At 45.2% G+C, this 18033-nt stretch overlaps 1 protein-coding gene across 1 annotated transcript in view; it reads left to right on the top strand.

Moving 5' to 3' along the window:
* BMERB1 (bMERB domain containing 1) overlaps positions 1–17362 on the top strand; it is a 121477-nt gene extending 104115 nt beyond the window's left edge. The window contains exons 3-6 of the mRNA XM_066382574.1: positions 9195–9268; positions 11831–11945; positions 13202–13284; positions 16111–17362. Coding sequence (XP_066238671.1) covers positions 9195–9268; positions 11831–11945; positions 13202–13284; positions 16111–16223 — 385 coding nt within the window. The 3' untranslated portion in view covers positions 16224–17362. The remainder of the gene's footprint in view (positions 1–9194; positions 9269–11830; positions 11946–13201; positions 13285–16110) is intronic.
* The last annotated feature ends 671 nt before the right edge of the window (positions 17363–18033 follow it).

Here is an 18033-nt window from a genome sequence, read left to right as displayed (position 1 = left end):
ATGACTGGATAAAGAAGATGTGGCACATATACACTATGGAATACTACTCAGCCATAAGAAATGATGACATCGGATCATTTACAGCAAAATGGTGGGATCTTGATAACATGATACGAAGTGAAATAAGTAAATCAGAAAAAACCAGGAACTGCATTATTCCATACATAGGTGGGACATAAAAGTGAAACTAAGAGACACTGATAAGACTGTGGTGGTTACGGGGGGAGGGGGGAAAGGGAGAGGGAAAGGGGGGAGGGGAGGGGCACAAAGAAAACTAGATAGAAGGTGACAGAGGACAATCTGACTTTGGGTGATGGGTATGCAACATAATTGAACGACAAGATAACCTGGACTTGTTATCTTTGAATATATGTATCCTGATTTATTGATGTCGTCCCATTAAAAAAATAAAATTATTTAAAAAAAAATTATTTGATCATAAAAAAAAAAAAAAAAAGAACTGAGTTAGACTGTAGATACCCAGTTGGTAGCCTCTGAGGACTAGAGAGATGCTTGGTGTGGAAACCCCACACATTTGGTGTCAAAAAGGCAGAGTGTATAGAAAATCAGAGTTTTTCTTTTAGTAATAGAGGTTTGGACTCAGATCCAGGATACACATCCCAGACCAGGGCTTCCTCTCTGCGACCAGGCGTTTCTTCTTCCCACACAGCCCAAGATGCCTCCCACACCCAAAACGTGTAAAAGAAGGATCCAAATAAATATTACTTTAAATAGTCCTGTGCTCTGTCAGTCTGGTTTGGCCTTCACGCCGTGGTCTCTGCTCATTTTCTACTAGGGTCCAGACCATGTCACTTTCAAGGAAATTGTGTGAAACTGCAGCACTAGTCTTCTGACAGAGCCTGGTCACCTCTCCCCTCCCAAAGCTGGTGAAATGACCAACTTTCTTCATTGTCCCAGCATGAAAAGCTGAGATGCAAATGACATGGGCTGGCTTTCTTTTCCTTCCTGCATTAATCGGTTTCTCAGAGATGACATCTGTCTCTGTGGAACAAGCTGGGAGCAGAGAATGTTAATCATTCAGAGAACGAGTACCATGGCTTATTCAAAAGTTCCAGCCAAGCTTTGAAAGTGATTTGCATGAGCTATTTCAATGTTTTTTGAGTAATATTATGTAATAGCATTGAAAAATTGTCACCATGGAATGCTCACAGTGAGCAGGGCATATGTATGTATGTTTTGATCTTTTATTTAAAATGCACATTTCCACATACATGTATCAGTGAACATGTCTTCAGCTGCAAGTAACAGAACATCTGATTAATAGTGTCTTCTTCTTTTTTTTTTTTTTTTTTTTTTGTATTTTTCCGAAGCTGGAAACGGGGAGAGACAGTCAGACAGACTCCCGCATGCGCCCGACCGGGATCCACCCGGCACTCCCACCAGGGTCAACACTCTGCCCCTCTGGGGTGTCGCTTTGCCGCAACCAGAGCCACTCTAGCGCCTGGGGCAGAGGCCAAGGAGCCATCCCCAGCGCCTGGGCCATCTTTGCTCCAATGGAGCCTTGGCTGCGGGAGGGGAAGAGAGAGACAGCGAGGAAGGAGGGGGGGGGAGCAAATGGGTGCTTCTCCTATGTGCCCTGGCCGGGAATCGAACCCGGGTCCCCCTCACACCAGGCCGATGCTCTACCGCTGAGCCAACTGGCCAGGGCCAATAGTGTCTTCTAAAAAAATTGTTTAGCCTGACCAGGCAGTGGCACAGCGTCAGACTGAAATGCAGAGGACCCAGGTTCGAGACCCCGAAGTCGCCAGCTTGAGCACGGGCTCATCTGGTTTGAGCAAAAGCCCACCAACTTGAACCCAAGATCGCTGGCTCCAGCAAGGGGTTACTCAGTCTGCTGAAGGCCCGCGGTCAAGGCACATATGAGAAAGCAATCAATGAACAACTAAGGTGTTGCACCACGCAATGAAAAAAACACTAATGATTGATGCTTCTCATCTCTCTCCGTTCCTGTCTGTCTGTCCCTGTCTATCCCTCTCTCTGTCTCTGTAAAAAATAAATAAATAAATAAATAAATAATTGTTTAAAATCACAGTTTACATTCAATATTATTTTGTATTAGTTTTAGGTGTACATCACAGTGGTTAGACAATCATCTACTTCACAAAGTGTTCTCCCTCATATTTCTGGTACCCACCTGGCCCCACACATAGTTATTATAACATTAAGGACTATATTCCCTGTGCTGTACTTTATATCCGCATGACTCTTTTTGTAACTCCCAATCTGTACTTCTTATTCCCTTCACTTTTTTTACTCAGTCCCTCAATGCCCCCCTTCCCTCTGGCGACCATCAGTTTGCTCTCTGTATCTATCTGTTTCTGTTTTGTTTGTTTGTTTATAGTGTTCTCTGAAGAACATATAATTGAAATCGTATAAGTGAAATTGTCTTTCTCTGACTGAGTTATTTCACTTAGCATAACACCCTTTAGGTCTGTCCATATTGTGGCAAATGGTAAAATTTCCTTCTTTTTTATGGCCAAGTAATATTCCATTGTATATATGTACCACAGCTTTTTCATCCACTTGCCTGTTGATGGGCATTTAGGTTCCATATCTTGGCTATTGTAAATATTGCTGCAATGAATGATTAATAGTGTCTTGAATCTTGGGTGATCAACTACTCCAGTTTGCCTGGGACTCATGGATTTCCCAGGACATGGGACTGTCAATGCTAAAACTGGGATAGTCCATGCAAACCAAGACAGTTGGTCTCTCTACTTAAATCATAAGGACATTTAATGTTCACTTGAGAAGTCCAGATGCAGGTGGTCCGAGGATCGGTGGGGTGGCTCAAGGAAGTCATCAAGGGAGCAGCTCTTTCCTCAGTTCCCCGAGGCATCCTCAGTGGCTGCAGCAGCTTCAGGACAATGAGGGTTAACAGCTAAGACTCTAGTCATCTTTCTAGAAGCCCCCTTAGTACACTTCATCTTATACCTTGTTGGCCCAAAGTGGGTCTCACGGCTGCCTCTATCTGCAAGGGCACCTGGAGGAGTGGGTGCCCAGAGAAGGCAAATAGGGTTGCCATGACTAGTGCTATAAAATAACTGTGTCCCCCCTCCCTGCCAAATTCATATGTTGAAGTCTTAACCTCCAATGGGGTGGTATAGGACAGTGGTTGGCAAACCGTGGCTTGCGAACCACATGCAGCTCTTTGGCCCCTTGAGTGTGGCTCTTCCACAAAATGCCACCTGCGGGCGCTACCTTGATAAGGAATGTACCTACCTATATAGTTTATGTTTAAAAAATTTGGCTCTCAAAGGAAATTTCCATCATTGTATTGTTGATATTTGGCTTTGTTGACTGAGTTTGCTGACTGCTGGTCTAGGAAGTGGGGCCTTTGAAAGGTGATAGGTCATGAGGGTCAAGCCCTCATGAATAAGATCAGTGCCCTTTTAGAAGAGACAAGAGAGATCTTGTTCTCCAACATGGGAGGATATAGAAGAAGGCAGTTATCTGCAAGTCAGGAAGAGAGTCCTCACCAGGAACCAAATTAGCTGACACCTTAATCTTGGACTTCCTGGCCCTTCATAAATCTGAGATATTAATGTTGGCTGTTTAGCCACCCGATCTACCGTATTATTGCTATAGTAACCTGACAGACTAAGATAACTGGCTCCTATCAGGGGCTGGAAACATTGCCTCTTAAACAAATCAGGGTTCTGGGAGGAAGGGAAAGGAGGAAGGTCAGTTCTGTGGGAAACCAACCATGTTGGTGGCAACTCACCCAGCCACATGGAGAAGAGACACCATGTAAAGTGGTCAAGAGCACAGACTTGGGCTAAATCCCAACATCCACTTACCAGTGTAGGACTTGTGCTTGTTGCTTACTTCTATTTTATTTTCTGTAAAATGGAGATAAAAACAATACCTCTCTCATAGGACTGCTGGGAGGATTTAGATGAGTTTATGCACAGAAAGAGCCAAGGAAGTGACCGGCACATAGTAAATGCTCAACAAATGTTGACTTTTATTTCCTTTAGTGGTGGAACTGATCCCTCCATCTTCTAGAAAAATACCTGGTTTTTCATTAGACAATTTGGAGTGTGGGGGGGGGTGAGGGAGGGCAAGTTCCTTTCTTAGGGGAATGTTCAGAAACCACTAGGTCAGGGGTCGGGAACCTATGGCTGGTGAGCCAGATGTGGCTCTTTTGATGACTGCATCTGGCTCGCAGACAAATCTTCAATAAAAATAATAATAACGTTAAAAATAAAAAACATTTTCATGTATTACAATCCATTCATTTTCTACCGCTCATGTTCATGGTTGCGGGTGGCTGGAGCCAATCACAGCTGTCCTCCGGGACAACACCAAATTTTTTTTTTTTTGTATTTTTTTTTTTTCTGAAGCTGGAAACTGGGAGGCAGTCAGACAGACTCCCACATGCGCCTGACCAGGATCCACCCGGCATGCCCACCAGGGGGCGATGCTCTGCCCATCCAGGGCATCGCTCTTTTGTGACCAGAGCCACTCTAGCGCCTGGGGCAGAAGCCAAGGAGCCATCCCCAGCGCCCGGGCCATCTTTGCTCCAATGGAGCCTTGGCTGTGGGAGGGGAAGAGAGAGACAGAGAGGAAGGAGAGGGGGAGGGGTGGAGAAGCAGATGGGCGCCTCTCCTGTGTGCCCTGGCCGGGAATCAAACCCGGGACTCCTGCACGCCAGGCCGATGCTCTACCACTGAGCCAACCGGACAGGACAACACCAAATTTTTATTGGATAATGCGTAAGGTACACGGGTCATTGTATGGCTCTCACGGAATTACATTTTAAAATATGTGGCATTCATGGCTCTCTCAGCCAAAAAGATTCTCGACCCCTGCACTAGGTCTTGCTCTTGCCAGCTGGGGTTTGTAAGTCAAAGACCAAAGCTTAATTGTCTGGGAACTGAGGACCCTCCTTTGGCTGCAAGGTGTTTGGAACAAGAAGAGAGAAAAAGAAAAGATGGGAAGCTGGCAGCATGAAAGAAACTTGAGAAAAACCACAATGTTCTCTAATGGGGATTTTTATGGAATTCTGCAGCATGACTCCTGGTGAGAACTTCAGAATTCCATTTTACTTGTTAATGTGTGGTGGATTTGGGCGTATTTGGGAGGGCTCAAAATCATGCTGAGTGCACTTTTGAGATGAGCAAAGGGTGAGGACTGAGTGCCCCCTAGGCAAGCCTGACACACCTGGGTTACGGGTATGAAAAGAATTGGTGGAGCAGTGACTTCTGAGTGCATGTGGGCCAACATTATGCACCATTTTAGGTTCTTTCTTCGTTCTTGTTTGTATATTCCAAAATTTCTGCAGTGATCAAGGATCTCTTCTGCAATCAGATGGAAATATTATTTTAAAACTTGTATGGCCCTGGCCCGTTAGCTCAGTCAGTTAAGAGCATCGTCCCAAAACAAGGTTGCGGGTTCAATCCCTGGTCAGTGCCAACACATGGGAAGCAACCAATAATGCACGACTGAGTGGGATAACAAATGAATGTTCCCCTTCCCCCTCCCCTTTCACTCCCTTCCTCTCTCTGTCTCAAAAAAATAAAAATAAAAATGAAGCCCTGGCTGGATAGCTCAGTTGATTGGAGTGTCATCCTGGAATGTGGAGGTTGCTGGTTTCATTCCTTAGTCAGGGCACATACAGGAGCAGCTTGATGTTCCTGTCTCTCACAAACAAACAAACAAACAAACAAACAAAAAAACCTTTTTCATAGAGTGCTTGAAAGAATTAAATGAGCTATGCTTCTAAAGTGTTTAATCAGACTAAGCACTTACAAACAGTTGGTATTATTATAATTATCTTCCTGATATTCATAAAACTTTTTTTTAAGTGAGAGGAGGGGAGATAGAAAGACTCCCACACACACCCTGACCAGGATCCACCCAGCATCCCCATCTAAAGCCAATGCTCGCGACTAAATGAGTTATCCTCAGTGCCTGGGGCCGACACTTGAACCAACTGAGCCACTGGCTGCGGGAGGGGAAGAGAGAGGGAAGGAAGAAAAGGAGGGGAAGAGAAGCAAATAGTCTCATCCCATGCGTGCCCTGACCTGGAATCGAACCAGGGATGTTCGCACACCGGGGAAAACTCTCTATCTACTGAGCAAACCAGTCAGGGGAAAAAAAAAAAAAAAGGTTTTTATAGAGAAATATAATCTGTCAAGGTTTTTATTAAGGTTGGACACGCTAGCTTCATTTGTGAAATAAGCTGCTCGTCCAGCAGCGTTTTCTCTCTTTTTCTCCCTATTTCTTTCTAATAGTTAGTAATAATAATAACAGATAGTATTTACCAAGCATTTTGCTATGTATGTCCCAGGTGTGTGCTCAGTGTTTGCCGTGCATAATAATCCTAGGAAGAAATACTATTATAATTCCTATTTTACAGATGAGGAAAGCGACTCGGAGCAGTTAAATCACTGGCTCATGGCCCCTTTGAACTAGAGCTCTTTGGTGTCAACACTCTTTCTTCTAACCACTGCCTGTCTCTCTTTTGTTCCTTTTGCCATCTTTCCTTCTCTCATCTCTCAAAAATTATTAATTAGGACCTGTGCCAAATCCATGTTTACAACCCTAGGTTTCTCAACTTTAGCATCACCAACACTTTGGATCGGATAATTCTCTATTGAGGGGGGCAGTGCTGCGTGTTGTAGGGTGTTGAGCAGCATCCCTGGACTCTGCCCCCTATAGGCCAGTAGCAATCCCCACACACACCCAGTCATAACAACCAGATATGTCTCTAGACATTGTCAGATGTCCCCGGGGAGCAAATTGTCCTCATTAAGAACCAGCGATGTAGCCTGATCTGCATTCTAGGAATAGAAAAGGGTCCCCCAGTTGAACAATTGCTGATAGGAACCCATGGGAACAGTTTGTACCCTTCTGGCAACTCCCCGAGCTTATTTGAGGCAGCTGTCACCTGCTAGGACATTCCAGAACAGGACTTTACAAATGGTTGGCCTGCCTCTGACAACAGGAGATACAGGCTGAAGTGAGACGTTCCTGCCTCTTGTTTTGAGAGCTAGGACTCTGGGATTAGAATGGGTAACATGGGCAATTCTTGACCAGTAAAGGGCAGGGAGCCCCACGCTGGTCCGTGGGTGACATTTCTTAATGGTGGCAATAGGCCAGGTTCTTGGCAAAAACACTGTGGAAAGAGGCAGCTCAGTAGACTCAGATGGATGACTTTCTAGTCCTGGTCCCACCCTCACATGCTGTGTGGACACAGTTGGGCCCTTTGAGAATATCAATGCTTCCCTCTCTCTCTTCCCACCACAGTAGGATGCTGTGTCCAAACTGGCTCATGTATTAACCCCTCTCTTGCTTCAATCTTCTTCATAGTATCTGACATCCTATTGTATTTGTGTTTACCTGCTATCTCCTCTGCTCATGAGGGCAGGAGAGGCTGCTGCACCCCTGGAGCTATGATAGTGGCAGACACAATAAATGCTGAATAAAGACATGCAAAATGAAAGCATATATCCCCAACACCCCTCAAGGGGAAGCAATTTGATAATATGTCTCAACAGCTGTAGACATGCCAAGCCCTTTGTACTCAGTTGTTCTACTTCTGAGATTCTATAGGCCCCACACTAAATTATCCAACATGAAGAAGAAGCCTTATGTGAGCCCATGTCTATCCTACAGTGGCTAGAATAGCATAAGAACCTGAAAAACCAGCCCTGGCTGGTTGGCTCAGTGGCAGAGCGTTGGCCCAGCATGTGAATATCCTAGGTTCGATTCCTAGTCAGAGCACACAGGAGAAGCGACCATCTGCTTCTCCACCCCTCCCCTACCCCTTCTCTTTCTCTGTTTCTCTCTTCATCTCCCAAAGCCATAGCTTGATTGATTTGAGTGCATTGGCCCTGGGCTCTGAGGATAGCTCTGTGGAGCCTCTGCTACAGGATCTAAAAATAGCTTGGCCCCAAATGGGCAGAGCATTAGCCCCAGATAGGGGTTGCCAGGTGGATCCCAGTCAGAGTGCATGGAGGTGTCTGTCTCTCTATCTTCCCTCCTCTCACTTGGAAAAGAAAAAAAAACCAAAACCTTGAAAAAGCTACCTAAGTAATTAAGATGCAGGTATAATTAAAACAGACCTGATAAATCTACTTGGCAAAATTCCAGGCAGCCAAATAATTGTTTACAGTAAGATGAGTTAATATTGTAGCACGCACACAAAAAACTACCCTACATAGCCTGACCTGTGGTGGCGCAGTGGGATAGAGCGTCAACCTGGAACACTGAGGTCACTGGTTCAAAACCTTGGGCTTGCCTGATCAAGGTACATATGGGAGTTGATGCTTCCTGTTCCTCCCCCCTTCTCTCTCTCTCTCTCTCTCTCTCTCTCTCTTTCTCTCTTTCTCTCTCTCACTCCTCTCTCTCTAAAAATCAATAATAATAAAAAACAAAACTACCCTACATAATGTAAAATTGTTCATGCAACACAATTACTGAGATTATGGGAGTGAACATCCTTTCACACTACTGGTGGGCAATTTGAAAATTGCTATTAAAATGCATGTGTCTGTGTTACAGAACCCAGCAATTACATTTCTAAGAATTTATTTTTCTAGGAATTAATCCTATAAACGCATCAGGAAACAACCCAGATGTCTATGAATAGGGGAATAGTTAAATAAATCACTGTATATCAACACAATGGAATAGTATACAGACATTACAAATGAGATTTGCATTACTGATGTAGAAAGACACTCAAGATATATAAGTAAGTGAAAAAATTGCAAAATGTTTTTGTATAATAATGATATAAGCATAAACATTTTTTAAAACCTGGAGGAATATATACTAAACTGTTTCAAATAGTTATCTCCAAACAATGGAGATTCTCTCTGTCAATGCTGTGAATTTCTGTAATGTTTAAAAATTTTAACAACAAGCTGATAAAAGAATATACACTGAACCTGCCATATGAGCTTCAAGCAAACAGAAGCTGGTCCCATGAAGACTGGGAGGAATAACAAGGTGTCATTAATAGTGACGGGTCATTTCTAAATAGTGAGATAATGGGCAATGTTTGTTTCTCTTTTGCGGGAAACCATCTGTAAAGAGCATGTGTAGCCTTGGCCAAGGCCAGCCTCCTCCCTGCAACTCCCTTTGTTGAAACTGGGGTGGTGCTCAGGGTGCAGGATGTTTTCCCATGTAACCTGCTGTTGTGCGGTGTCCTGTGTCCCCAGGATGGATGACATTCAGCTGTGCAACGACATCATGGACCTGAAGCAGGAGCTGCAGAACCTGGTCGCCATCCCAGGTAAACATTTGGGGCTACAGCTGCTCAGCGCCCCCGCCTGCCCCCTCTGCACTCCTTAGGGCAGGAAGACAGTGTGCATCTGTTCTCCTTTCAACGCTGTGCTCCCGGATCACGTGATTCAGACACAACGCTGCGTCAGGCAGACCCGGGTTCAAGTCTTCATTCTGGCCACCTCCTTGACCTTGAGCAAATCACTTGATCTCTCTGAGGCTCAATTTCCCTTCCTCTGAAATTAGAGTGGTAATAGTAATAGTACCTAACTCATTGGGTATATAATAAGTCTCACTGTGATAAATGAAACAATGCAAGCCATGTGCTTAGCTTGATATCTGGTTCAAAGTAAGAGTCCAGTAAGTATTAGCAATTATCACTATTATTAGCCACCTTGGCAATGGGTAGAGAGTATGGTGGTTACAAGCTGACTTTGAGGTCAAACCTAGATCTGTCACTTATTAATGACATGACCTTGGGCAAGTTTGGTTACTTCACTAAAACTCAATTTCTTCATCTGTAAACTGGGACAGCAGTGCTATCTACCTCACAGAATTGTTATGGAATGAATGAAGGGAAAAACCATAAAGTGCTTAGCATAGTTCCCATCCTGTAGTAAGTGTTTAATAAATTATTGCCATTATTATTATTATTAACCAAACACACTCTACCCATCCTTCAGGTCATAGCTCATTTGGCCCCTTCTCCCAAGAAAGCCTTCCGTGCCCACCCAGACCGGGCTAGGTGCCCTCCAGCAGGTTACTCTTACCTAAGTCCTTATCAAATAATTGCCTGTTGACTGTATATGTCCATCTGTAGACTCCATGCTCCTTGAGGGCAGAAATGCAGGCCTGGTAGGTGCTAAGAGAAAGCTTTATTGAAGAAACAAACACAAGTCTGTCTCAAGAACCTTGCCTTGGCTTTGACAGGGAGCAACACAAGCCAGATAAGCACCCCTGTTATTGTTTACTTTAACACTTTCATCATTCTGTTAGTTCACTAGGTATGTCTCAAGAGGCTGCATTGCTGCTAGGTGCTTAGGCGTTCGGTAATGAACAGAAAATGACTCCCTACTTTAAGGAGCTCACAAGCCAGTAGACAGCCTGACATCCAGTGGAAACCTGTCATTGAACTAGAAGTGCAGCACAACTCATTTTAGAGCAGGGCATTGCACTGGGGACTTTTAGGGCTGAATAATTCTCTGTTAGGACATGGGGGCTGTCCCGTGTGTTGTAGAATTTAGCAGCATCCCTGGCCTCTACTCAATACATGTCAGTAGCATTTCCCTCCTTCCCAGTTGTGACAACCCAGAATGCCTCCAGATGTTGCCAAATATCTCCTGGCCTGCGGTGGGGGTGGGATAGGCAAATTGCCCCCTGCTGAAGAACGACTACTTTAGAGTCCACTGATCTGGGTTTGAATCCAGGAGATACTGGCAGGAAAGGTATGTGGCACACACAAGCAGGTGAGCTGCATTGGCCGGTGGCATGGAGACTTGGGTAAGTGACTGGTTTGTAAGCTGGTACAGACCACTTGGAGTAGGCACCTTCTCCTGTGAGTTGCTGGGAGGGGCTGCATGAGTGGAGGGCTGCAGCCTCGTACCTGGGAAGCTGGGGGGTGCCTAAACCGGGAAGAGATAGGGTGACTAGTTTGGGCAGGAAGGTTGTCATTTCCTTGGGGAACTGCAAGTCATGACGGGTCTCTTGAGAGAGCTGAGAGGGCAGGGCACTCTGGCAAGTCTGTGGGCGCTGTGTTAACTTACTTGCTGAAAGCTGGGAGGCACTCAGTGACACTGACGAGCGATTTGGGGAACCCCATCCATAGGACCCACCGTGGGAGGAGTGATGCTGCCATTGTCAGTGTAGCAATGGCCAGGGATCCAGATGTTAGAATTTCTACTCACTTCCTCCCGTCCCTTCTGGTTGATGGGAGAAGTCGATTTTCTCTCTTATCCAAATACTATATTCTTTCTGGCTTTGATTCGGTCTCCAAACCTAGAGGAAATTGCCAATGCCTGTCCTAGGCAGGACAAGCTGGCTCATGTTTTTTATCTTCTGAAGAGGTCTGAGCAGAAGGAGCAGAGATGGGTTTATGTTTCTGCCCTCCTATAGTGTTCTCAGTCCTCGTTCCCAGCCCTGGTTCTTTTGTTCTCTCTTTGGCATTCTAGCCCTCGGCACTTGGGAAAGGACTAATGCCATCAGCATGGAAGGTTCTCATAGGACAGATTGGTTTGCTGTCGCTATGGAGTATTTCCCTCCCAGCACCCCCACCAAGCCCTCCTCACTCTCTGCCTTCTTCGGCAAGACCCCCCTTGGTACGTCCTTATCATTTACGGAGCGCTCACCACATCCGAGCTCAGAGCTAAGCCATTTACTAACATCGCTGCATTTAAGCCTCCCTGGCTTTATTTGACAGAGAAAGAAACAGAAGCCTGAAGAGGTCAGGTTGCTTCTCCAAGTTCACCCAGCTAGTGAGATAGTAGATACAGGATTCTGAGCCTGGCCCCCCTGACTCAAGTGCTTTCAACGGTTTCACCGAAGTGTTTCTTTGCTGATGTTTTCTTCTTCCCAGAAAAAGAAAAAACCAAGCTGCAGAAGCAGAGAGAGGATGAGCTGATCCAGAAGATCCACAGGCTGGTGCAGAAGAGAGACTTCCTGGTGGACGATGCAGAGGTCGAGCGGCTCAGGTGAGTGGGCAGTGTGTCCCCGTGGACCGGGCTGCTGGGGCACAGCCCTCAGCTTCCTCACAAGCCTGTTGTCTGCTCCTGGGACCCGCAGCCTTGCCTCACAGGCACGGTCTTCCCAGATGCCCAAGCTCTGAATCCAAATGAACCCCAGCCTTCTGGCCTAAAAACCCATTTCACATTCAAGAGAAACTCAAATCTAGCTCCCAACAGTCTTGCAAAGGCCTGTAGATCTTAAGTGAATGTTATTTAAGGAAGTGTGTAGGGAGAAATTATATCACATAACACACAGGGGTGCTTCCTACCCCTTCTCTTCAATGAACTTTCTCTCAACTCATCAAGGCAACTTCCAGAAACTTCTGTTGGTTCCCACAGAAACTCGGCCCCTCGTACTGACTTGCTTCCTCCCCTGCCCTGTCCGCTTCCCAACGCTGTTCTTCTCTTTCCCCTCTCACTGGTGGTTCCAGCGCCCCTTCAGGATCTCCTGTTTGCAGATGCACCCACCACCTGAATCTGGGCAGCCAGGGGCCCTGGAGCCGTGGCACACTTGAAGGCCCTGAAGGAGGCGGGGCTCCGGAAACATGAATGTTGATTCTTGAATATCTTTGTCCTAGAGCAAGGCCTTTGGAGCTCTCCACAAGGAGAGGGGCTCCCAGGGCCTCCTCAACCTCAAAGAGCAACTTCGTCGTTATTCTCTGTGTCCTCCTGGGATGTAGCTTGCCTAGCTCCACCAGGCATGGCCCACTGCCTTGGCTCCTGGTGACCCTTAGAAGAGCTGAGGTGACATGCCCTCTGAGACCTGCCATGTATCGCATGGAAGCGCAGGTGTCTAGGGTGACTTAAAGGTATAGAGTGAGGTGACTTAAAGTGAGGTGACTGAACCCCTAGCAGGGAGACTGGGTCCTATGATGGTCTTGTCTCTTCCCTGGGGTCTCACCCATGCTCTGGGTAGGCATTTTCTCCATTGCTGATACGTGTCTGCTTCAGAGCAGGTTCATCAAACACAACATACAAATACCATACACATATAACAGAGAAAACATGCATACCATCCACACGTAACCCACAACATACATGTACTCCCCATATAGAACACACAGCAGCATACATGTACCATCCATACATAATACACAACATATATGCACCATCCACAAAGCTTGTTACATGGTCCCACACACTTAACTTCTTGCCTCATTTTATCAGTTCCTTGATGTTTTCTTTGCTTATGCTACTTTTTCTTTATACATCTGTCTTCACAGGGAGCAAGAAGAAGACAAGGAAATGGCGGATTTCCTGAGAATCAAGTTAAAACCTCTAGACAAAGTAACCAAATCGCCAGCCAGTGAGTGCATATATTATTTCTTCCCCTCCCATCCAAGAGTAAAGAAAATGGGAAAGGGGTCTCGGTGGGCCCCAGAGAAGGCACAACAAAATATATACTTATTAGCGATGGAACTTGTGCGCAGGATGGCGGTAGGCAGGGCAGCTTCATCATTGTTAGTCTGTGCAGTTGCTCAGGGCCCCGTGCCTAGAAGGCTACTCTGATTGCGTCAATGTTCAGCTATTCCTGTCTTAAAATTCTTAATAATTTTGAAACAAGGTGCCTTACATTTTTATTATGCATTGGATTCTGAAAACTATGTAACTAGTTCTGGCAGCAGCTGTCATTCTCTAATCACATAGTTTGGTGCATTTCATGGAAGGAGCTGGGTGGTCACTGAGGCAAGAAGGTGGGAACTGAGGCTCGGAGCTCTGGTTTCTCTTGGACTTGGAATTTCTAAGGCAGTGGAGCCAAACTCAGGCTTCTCAGAATATTAGCCTCACAAGATACTCAGAGAATAAAGGGGTTTTGTGTGAAATAAGTTTGGGAAATGCTGCATATTTGGCTCTCTATAGGGACGATCTTGTTTCATTAACATATTAAACAATTAATGCGTCCTGCTGTCAAGGAACTGTCTTCTCTTTGTTGATCCAGTGAGGCTGCTATCAGTTATAAGAAATGGATGCCCGATTCAAACTGTCCCTAGCAATAAAGGAAATTTGGAAGAAGAGCAACAAGAACTAGGGCTTCAGAGATCAGACACTGTTAGAAAGCTGCTTTTCTTCCATTTTTCATCTCTGCCCTTCTTTGTACGTTAGCTTCATTTTCTCCTGCTACACCCGTCTTCCCCGGGGGCCAGAACTCCAAAACAGGATGCCAGTCGACAGCGGCAAGGCAGCATCACAGATTCTCTCTCCAGGGATCTAATATATAAACCTCAGGGAAAGATTCGAACTGGCATTTCTTGGATCACATTCCCACCTCCTAGGCCCATCACTGTTATCAAGAGGCTGAGATACAGTGATTGGCCAGATCTGGGTCACATATCCCCTCCTATAATAGCCACACAGACACGAACTGTTATCAGAGTCAAAGGGGCTAGAAATCTTGCTAGGAAGACAAGACCCAAAAATTGCCACTGTGAACTGTATCTGCAAACCCAGTTTCCTTTGATCACGCATTAACAGCCCGTGAAAACACAGCTGTACAGCGACGGAATAAAGAAAGAGAAGAGCCGTGGTCCCTTCTCCCGAAAATTACATGGTACCTGGCACCTGGTCCCTGGTGCCTGTGTCAATCCAGCGTCCTCAGTGGACTGTCCCTCCCATAAAATGGAAATTGAAAAAACTCCACTTAACACTGTGAAGAAGGAGTAAGGAAACCTGCTTTCTGTGGAGGGTTATAGATAGAAAAAAGAATTCTGGCAAGAAATCAAAATACCCCAAGCCCCACACCACATTCCAGGGGCTAAGGGTGGGGGTCAAATGTATACTACTTAACTGATGCTGAAAACCCAAGTTGAAAAATTAAAGCTCATCTAAAACCAGTGAAATCTCTGGGACCCCAGCAAAGCAAATGCAAAATTGCTTAATAGGGACTCTTCAGCATTCCATAATACACAGTTCACAGATAAAACAGCCCCATGAAGATAAGCTCTCAATAAAAATGTAAAACCAATAAATAATTAAACCGTCATGAAAGAAGAAAAGAGAATGTTTGTTCTCCTAAGAACTATAAATAACGACGATCTAAAGAAGAAAATAAATATATTTAACATTATTAAAACAATAAGCAAAGAAATACAACACACAATGAAAGAGCAGGATGCTGTGGAAAAGAATAGGCAGATTTGCAAACACATAGCTTTCTAAAAAAGTTATTGTTACTGAAGTAAAACCCAATGGATTAAATATAGAGATACACTTGAAGTAAGGGTTTATAAATTGGAAAACGGAACTGAGGAAATTACCCAGAATGCAGCACAGACACAAAAAAAATATGAAAAATATGAAAGAGAAGTAATAAAATATGGAAGATAGACTAAGAAGGCCCAGCTTACATTTAATAGGCATTCCAGAAGAAGAGATAATAGAAAATGAGTGGTGGAGGTATCTGAAAGGCTAACGAATGAGCACTTTCCAGAATTAAAAGACATGAGCCCTCAGATTGAAGTGACTTGAAAAAAAATTCCCAGTTATTCATTCACCAAATACTTCTTGAATGCCAGACCCTGTGATAGGCTTGGAAGATACAGTAGAAAGAAAGGAGAACTGAATAGGATAAAGATTTAAAGGCTATGACTAGAAGGTGAGGACTGAAAGCCAGTTAACCCACAAGAAAGTGGGAACAGTCAGTATGACCATATGAAATGCATGCCAGAAAAACTAGATAGATGATAGATAGATAGATAGATAGATAGATAGATAGATAGATAGATAGATAGAAAGATAGGTAGGTAGATAGATGATAGATAGATAGATAGATAGATAGATAGATATGAAATGCATGCCAGAAAAACTAGATAGATGATAGATAGATAGATAGATAGATAGATAGATGATAGATAGATAGATAGATAGATAGATAGATAGATAGATAGATAGAAAGAAAGATAGGTAGGTAGATAGATGATAGATAGATAGATAGATAGATAGATAGATAGATAGATAGATAGATAGATATGAAATGCATGCCAGCTCTCCATACCACTTGAGCTGTGGAGTTGAAGCAAGGCCTGGCCAGGGGTTGGGGTGGGACTGGGGCTGTAGATGGTCAGGGCTTTCCATACCTCACTTCTCCCTCTCTCCCTTCTTCTCTCTCTTTCTCTGTGTTCCTACCCTGCTGCAGGCTCTCGAGCTGAGAAGAAAGCAGAGCCCCCACCTAGCAAGCCCACGGTGGCCAAGACGGGGCTGGCACTCATCAAGGACTGCTGTGGGGCCACCCAGTGCAGTATCATGTAGCCCTCATGTGGGGTGCCCCCGGGGCCATGGGGAACCCCCTCCCATCCACTTGTCTTCATAGCCCCCATTTCACCGGGGCTCAAGAGCTCCCAGAGGTGGAAGGGGTTGAAGGCAAGCCTGTGACTGCCACCAGGGGCCGCGGGCACAGAGGGCGGGCCCGGCCGCCCTGTATAGAGTGTAGCAATAGGGAGTCCCTCACTGTCGCATGGCCCTCCCCAGAGCATGCCAAACCCAGGAGTCTGTCTCACTGTTTTTCCAACCACCAGGAAAGGTCCTTCCTCAAAAAAGTATATCTCCACTTCTATCTAGCTGTATCTAACCCACCACGTGAATGACTTGGGAGAGGGGCATGATCCCCAGGTGTGTATAGTGTGACTTTTCAACAGTCTAGCACCATGTTGGATACATCCCCCATCTACCCTCCTAGCTCCACTGTCAGGCCTACCCTAAGGGGCACAGCTCCTGTCCCCCGTCTGCCCTTTCTCCAGGGACTGTGCCCTGGAGGGCTCCACACAGCCTACATACCTTGGAGACACAGGGGGCCCATCTGTAAAGAGTGAGCTTGTGTGTGGTGTCATGGTCACATCTCTGGTTTACTGCCCTCCCGTGTCTGGGCACCGGTCACACCAGGAGCATGTCCGTTCGCTCTTGGTTCTTCTTTCCCATGCAAGTGGCTGCCTCAGGTACGTGGGGCATAAGGGACGGGGGCCTGGGCTGGAGCACACCCAGTGCATGGAAGAGGTAGCAGAACGCTGCAGGCTCGACACCCAGGCAAGGGGGAGACAAGCTGGGGACCCAGAGCAGATGCTGACCCAGGCGCTGGGCCCACACTCCAGGGGCCACCGGATGCAGTGTCAGCGGGACCCCCACTCACCAGCCTAACACACAGACCTCCGTAAACAGCAGCGGCAGGCGGGAGGGGCGGCCTGACCCAACCGTGTCCCATCATTTGGTGGTGTATTTTAACCAGCCTAACAATTCCACCTGTGTAACTTGATGTATATACGCTACAGCCAGCTCGGCACAGCCCGTGTGACCTCTCTGTACGTTGTGTCGTGACCGGCCTCAGTAGTTAGCATAACTCGAGATTTGCTGATGTGCAATCATACATCGAAGAAAATAAAAATGGAAACCACGTACACAGCATTTTTAAAGGTTTTACTTTTTCCTTGACTATGGAAGTAATCCGTGTACATAGTAAGTCACTTTAAAAGTATAGAGAGTTGAAAGTATAGAAAGTAGAAGGAACTTTTTGGGGGGTTTTGGGTTCTTTTTTAAACTCCCCTAATTTCTTCAATTAAAGACCACTCTGACATTTTGGGTTATTTCCTTTCAGTTTTTTTAATGCATTTTTTTTTATGGTTGACATCATACTGTACCATTTTATAACCATTTTTCTCTTCTCATTTAGCATTATATCACTATCACTCTCCCACATCAATAAAGTTCTTTGTAAACATTAAACACTCGTTATAAATATTGGCAATGGCTGCTTAATCATCTTCTGGATATACCATAATTTATCTAACTATTTCCTCTCTATTGGACATTTAGGCTGTTTCTGGTTTCTCAGTATTATAAATAATATTATGCTAAACATCCTGGGGGTAAAGCTTCATATGAATTTCTGATTTTTTTTTTATTAATTCTACTAGGGTGACATCAATAAATCAGGGTACATATGTTCAAAGAAAACATGTCCAGGTTATCTTGTCAATTAATTATGTTGCATACCCATCACCCAAAGTCAAATTGTCCTCCGTCACCTTCTATCTAATTTTCTTTGTGTCCCTCCCCCTCCCCCTTTTCC

This window comes from Saccopteryx leptura, chromosome 4 (genome assembly GCF_036850995.1).
Source record: "Saccopteryx leptura isolate mSacLep1 chromosome 4, mSacLep1_pri_phased_curated, whole genome shotgun sequence".
Classification (NCBI taxonomy): Eukaryota; Metazoa; Chordata; class Mammalia; order Chiroptera; family Emballonuridae; genus Saccopteryx; species Saccopteryx leptura.
This window is presented reverse-complemented; position numbering and strand designations above follow the sequence as displayed.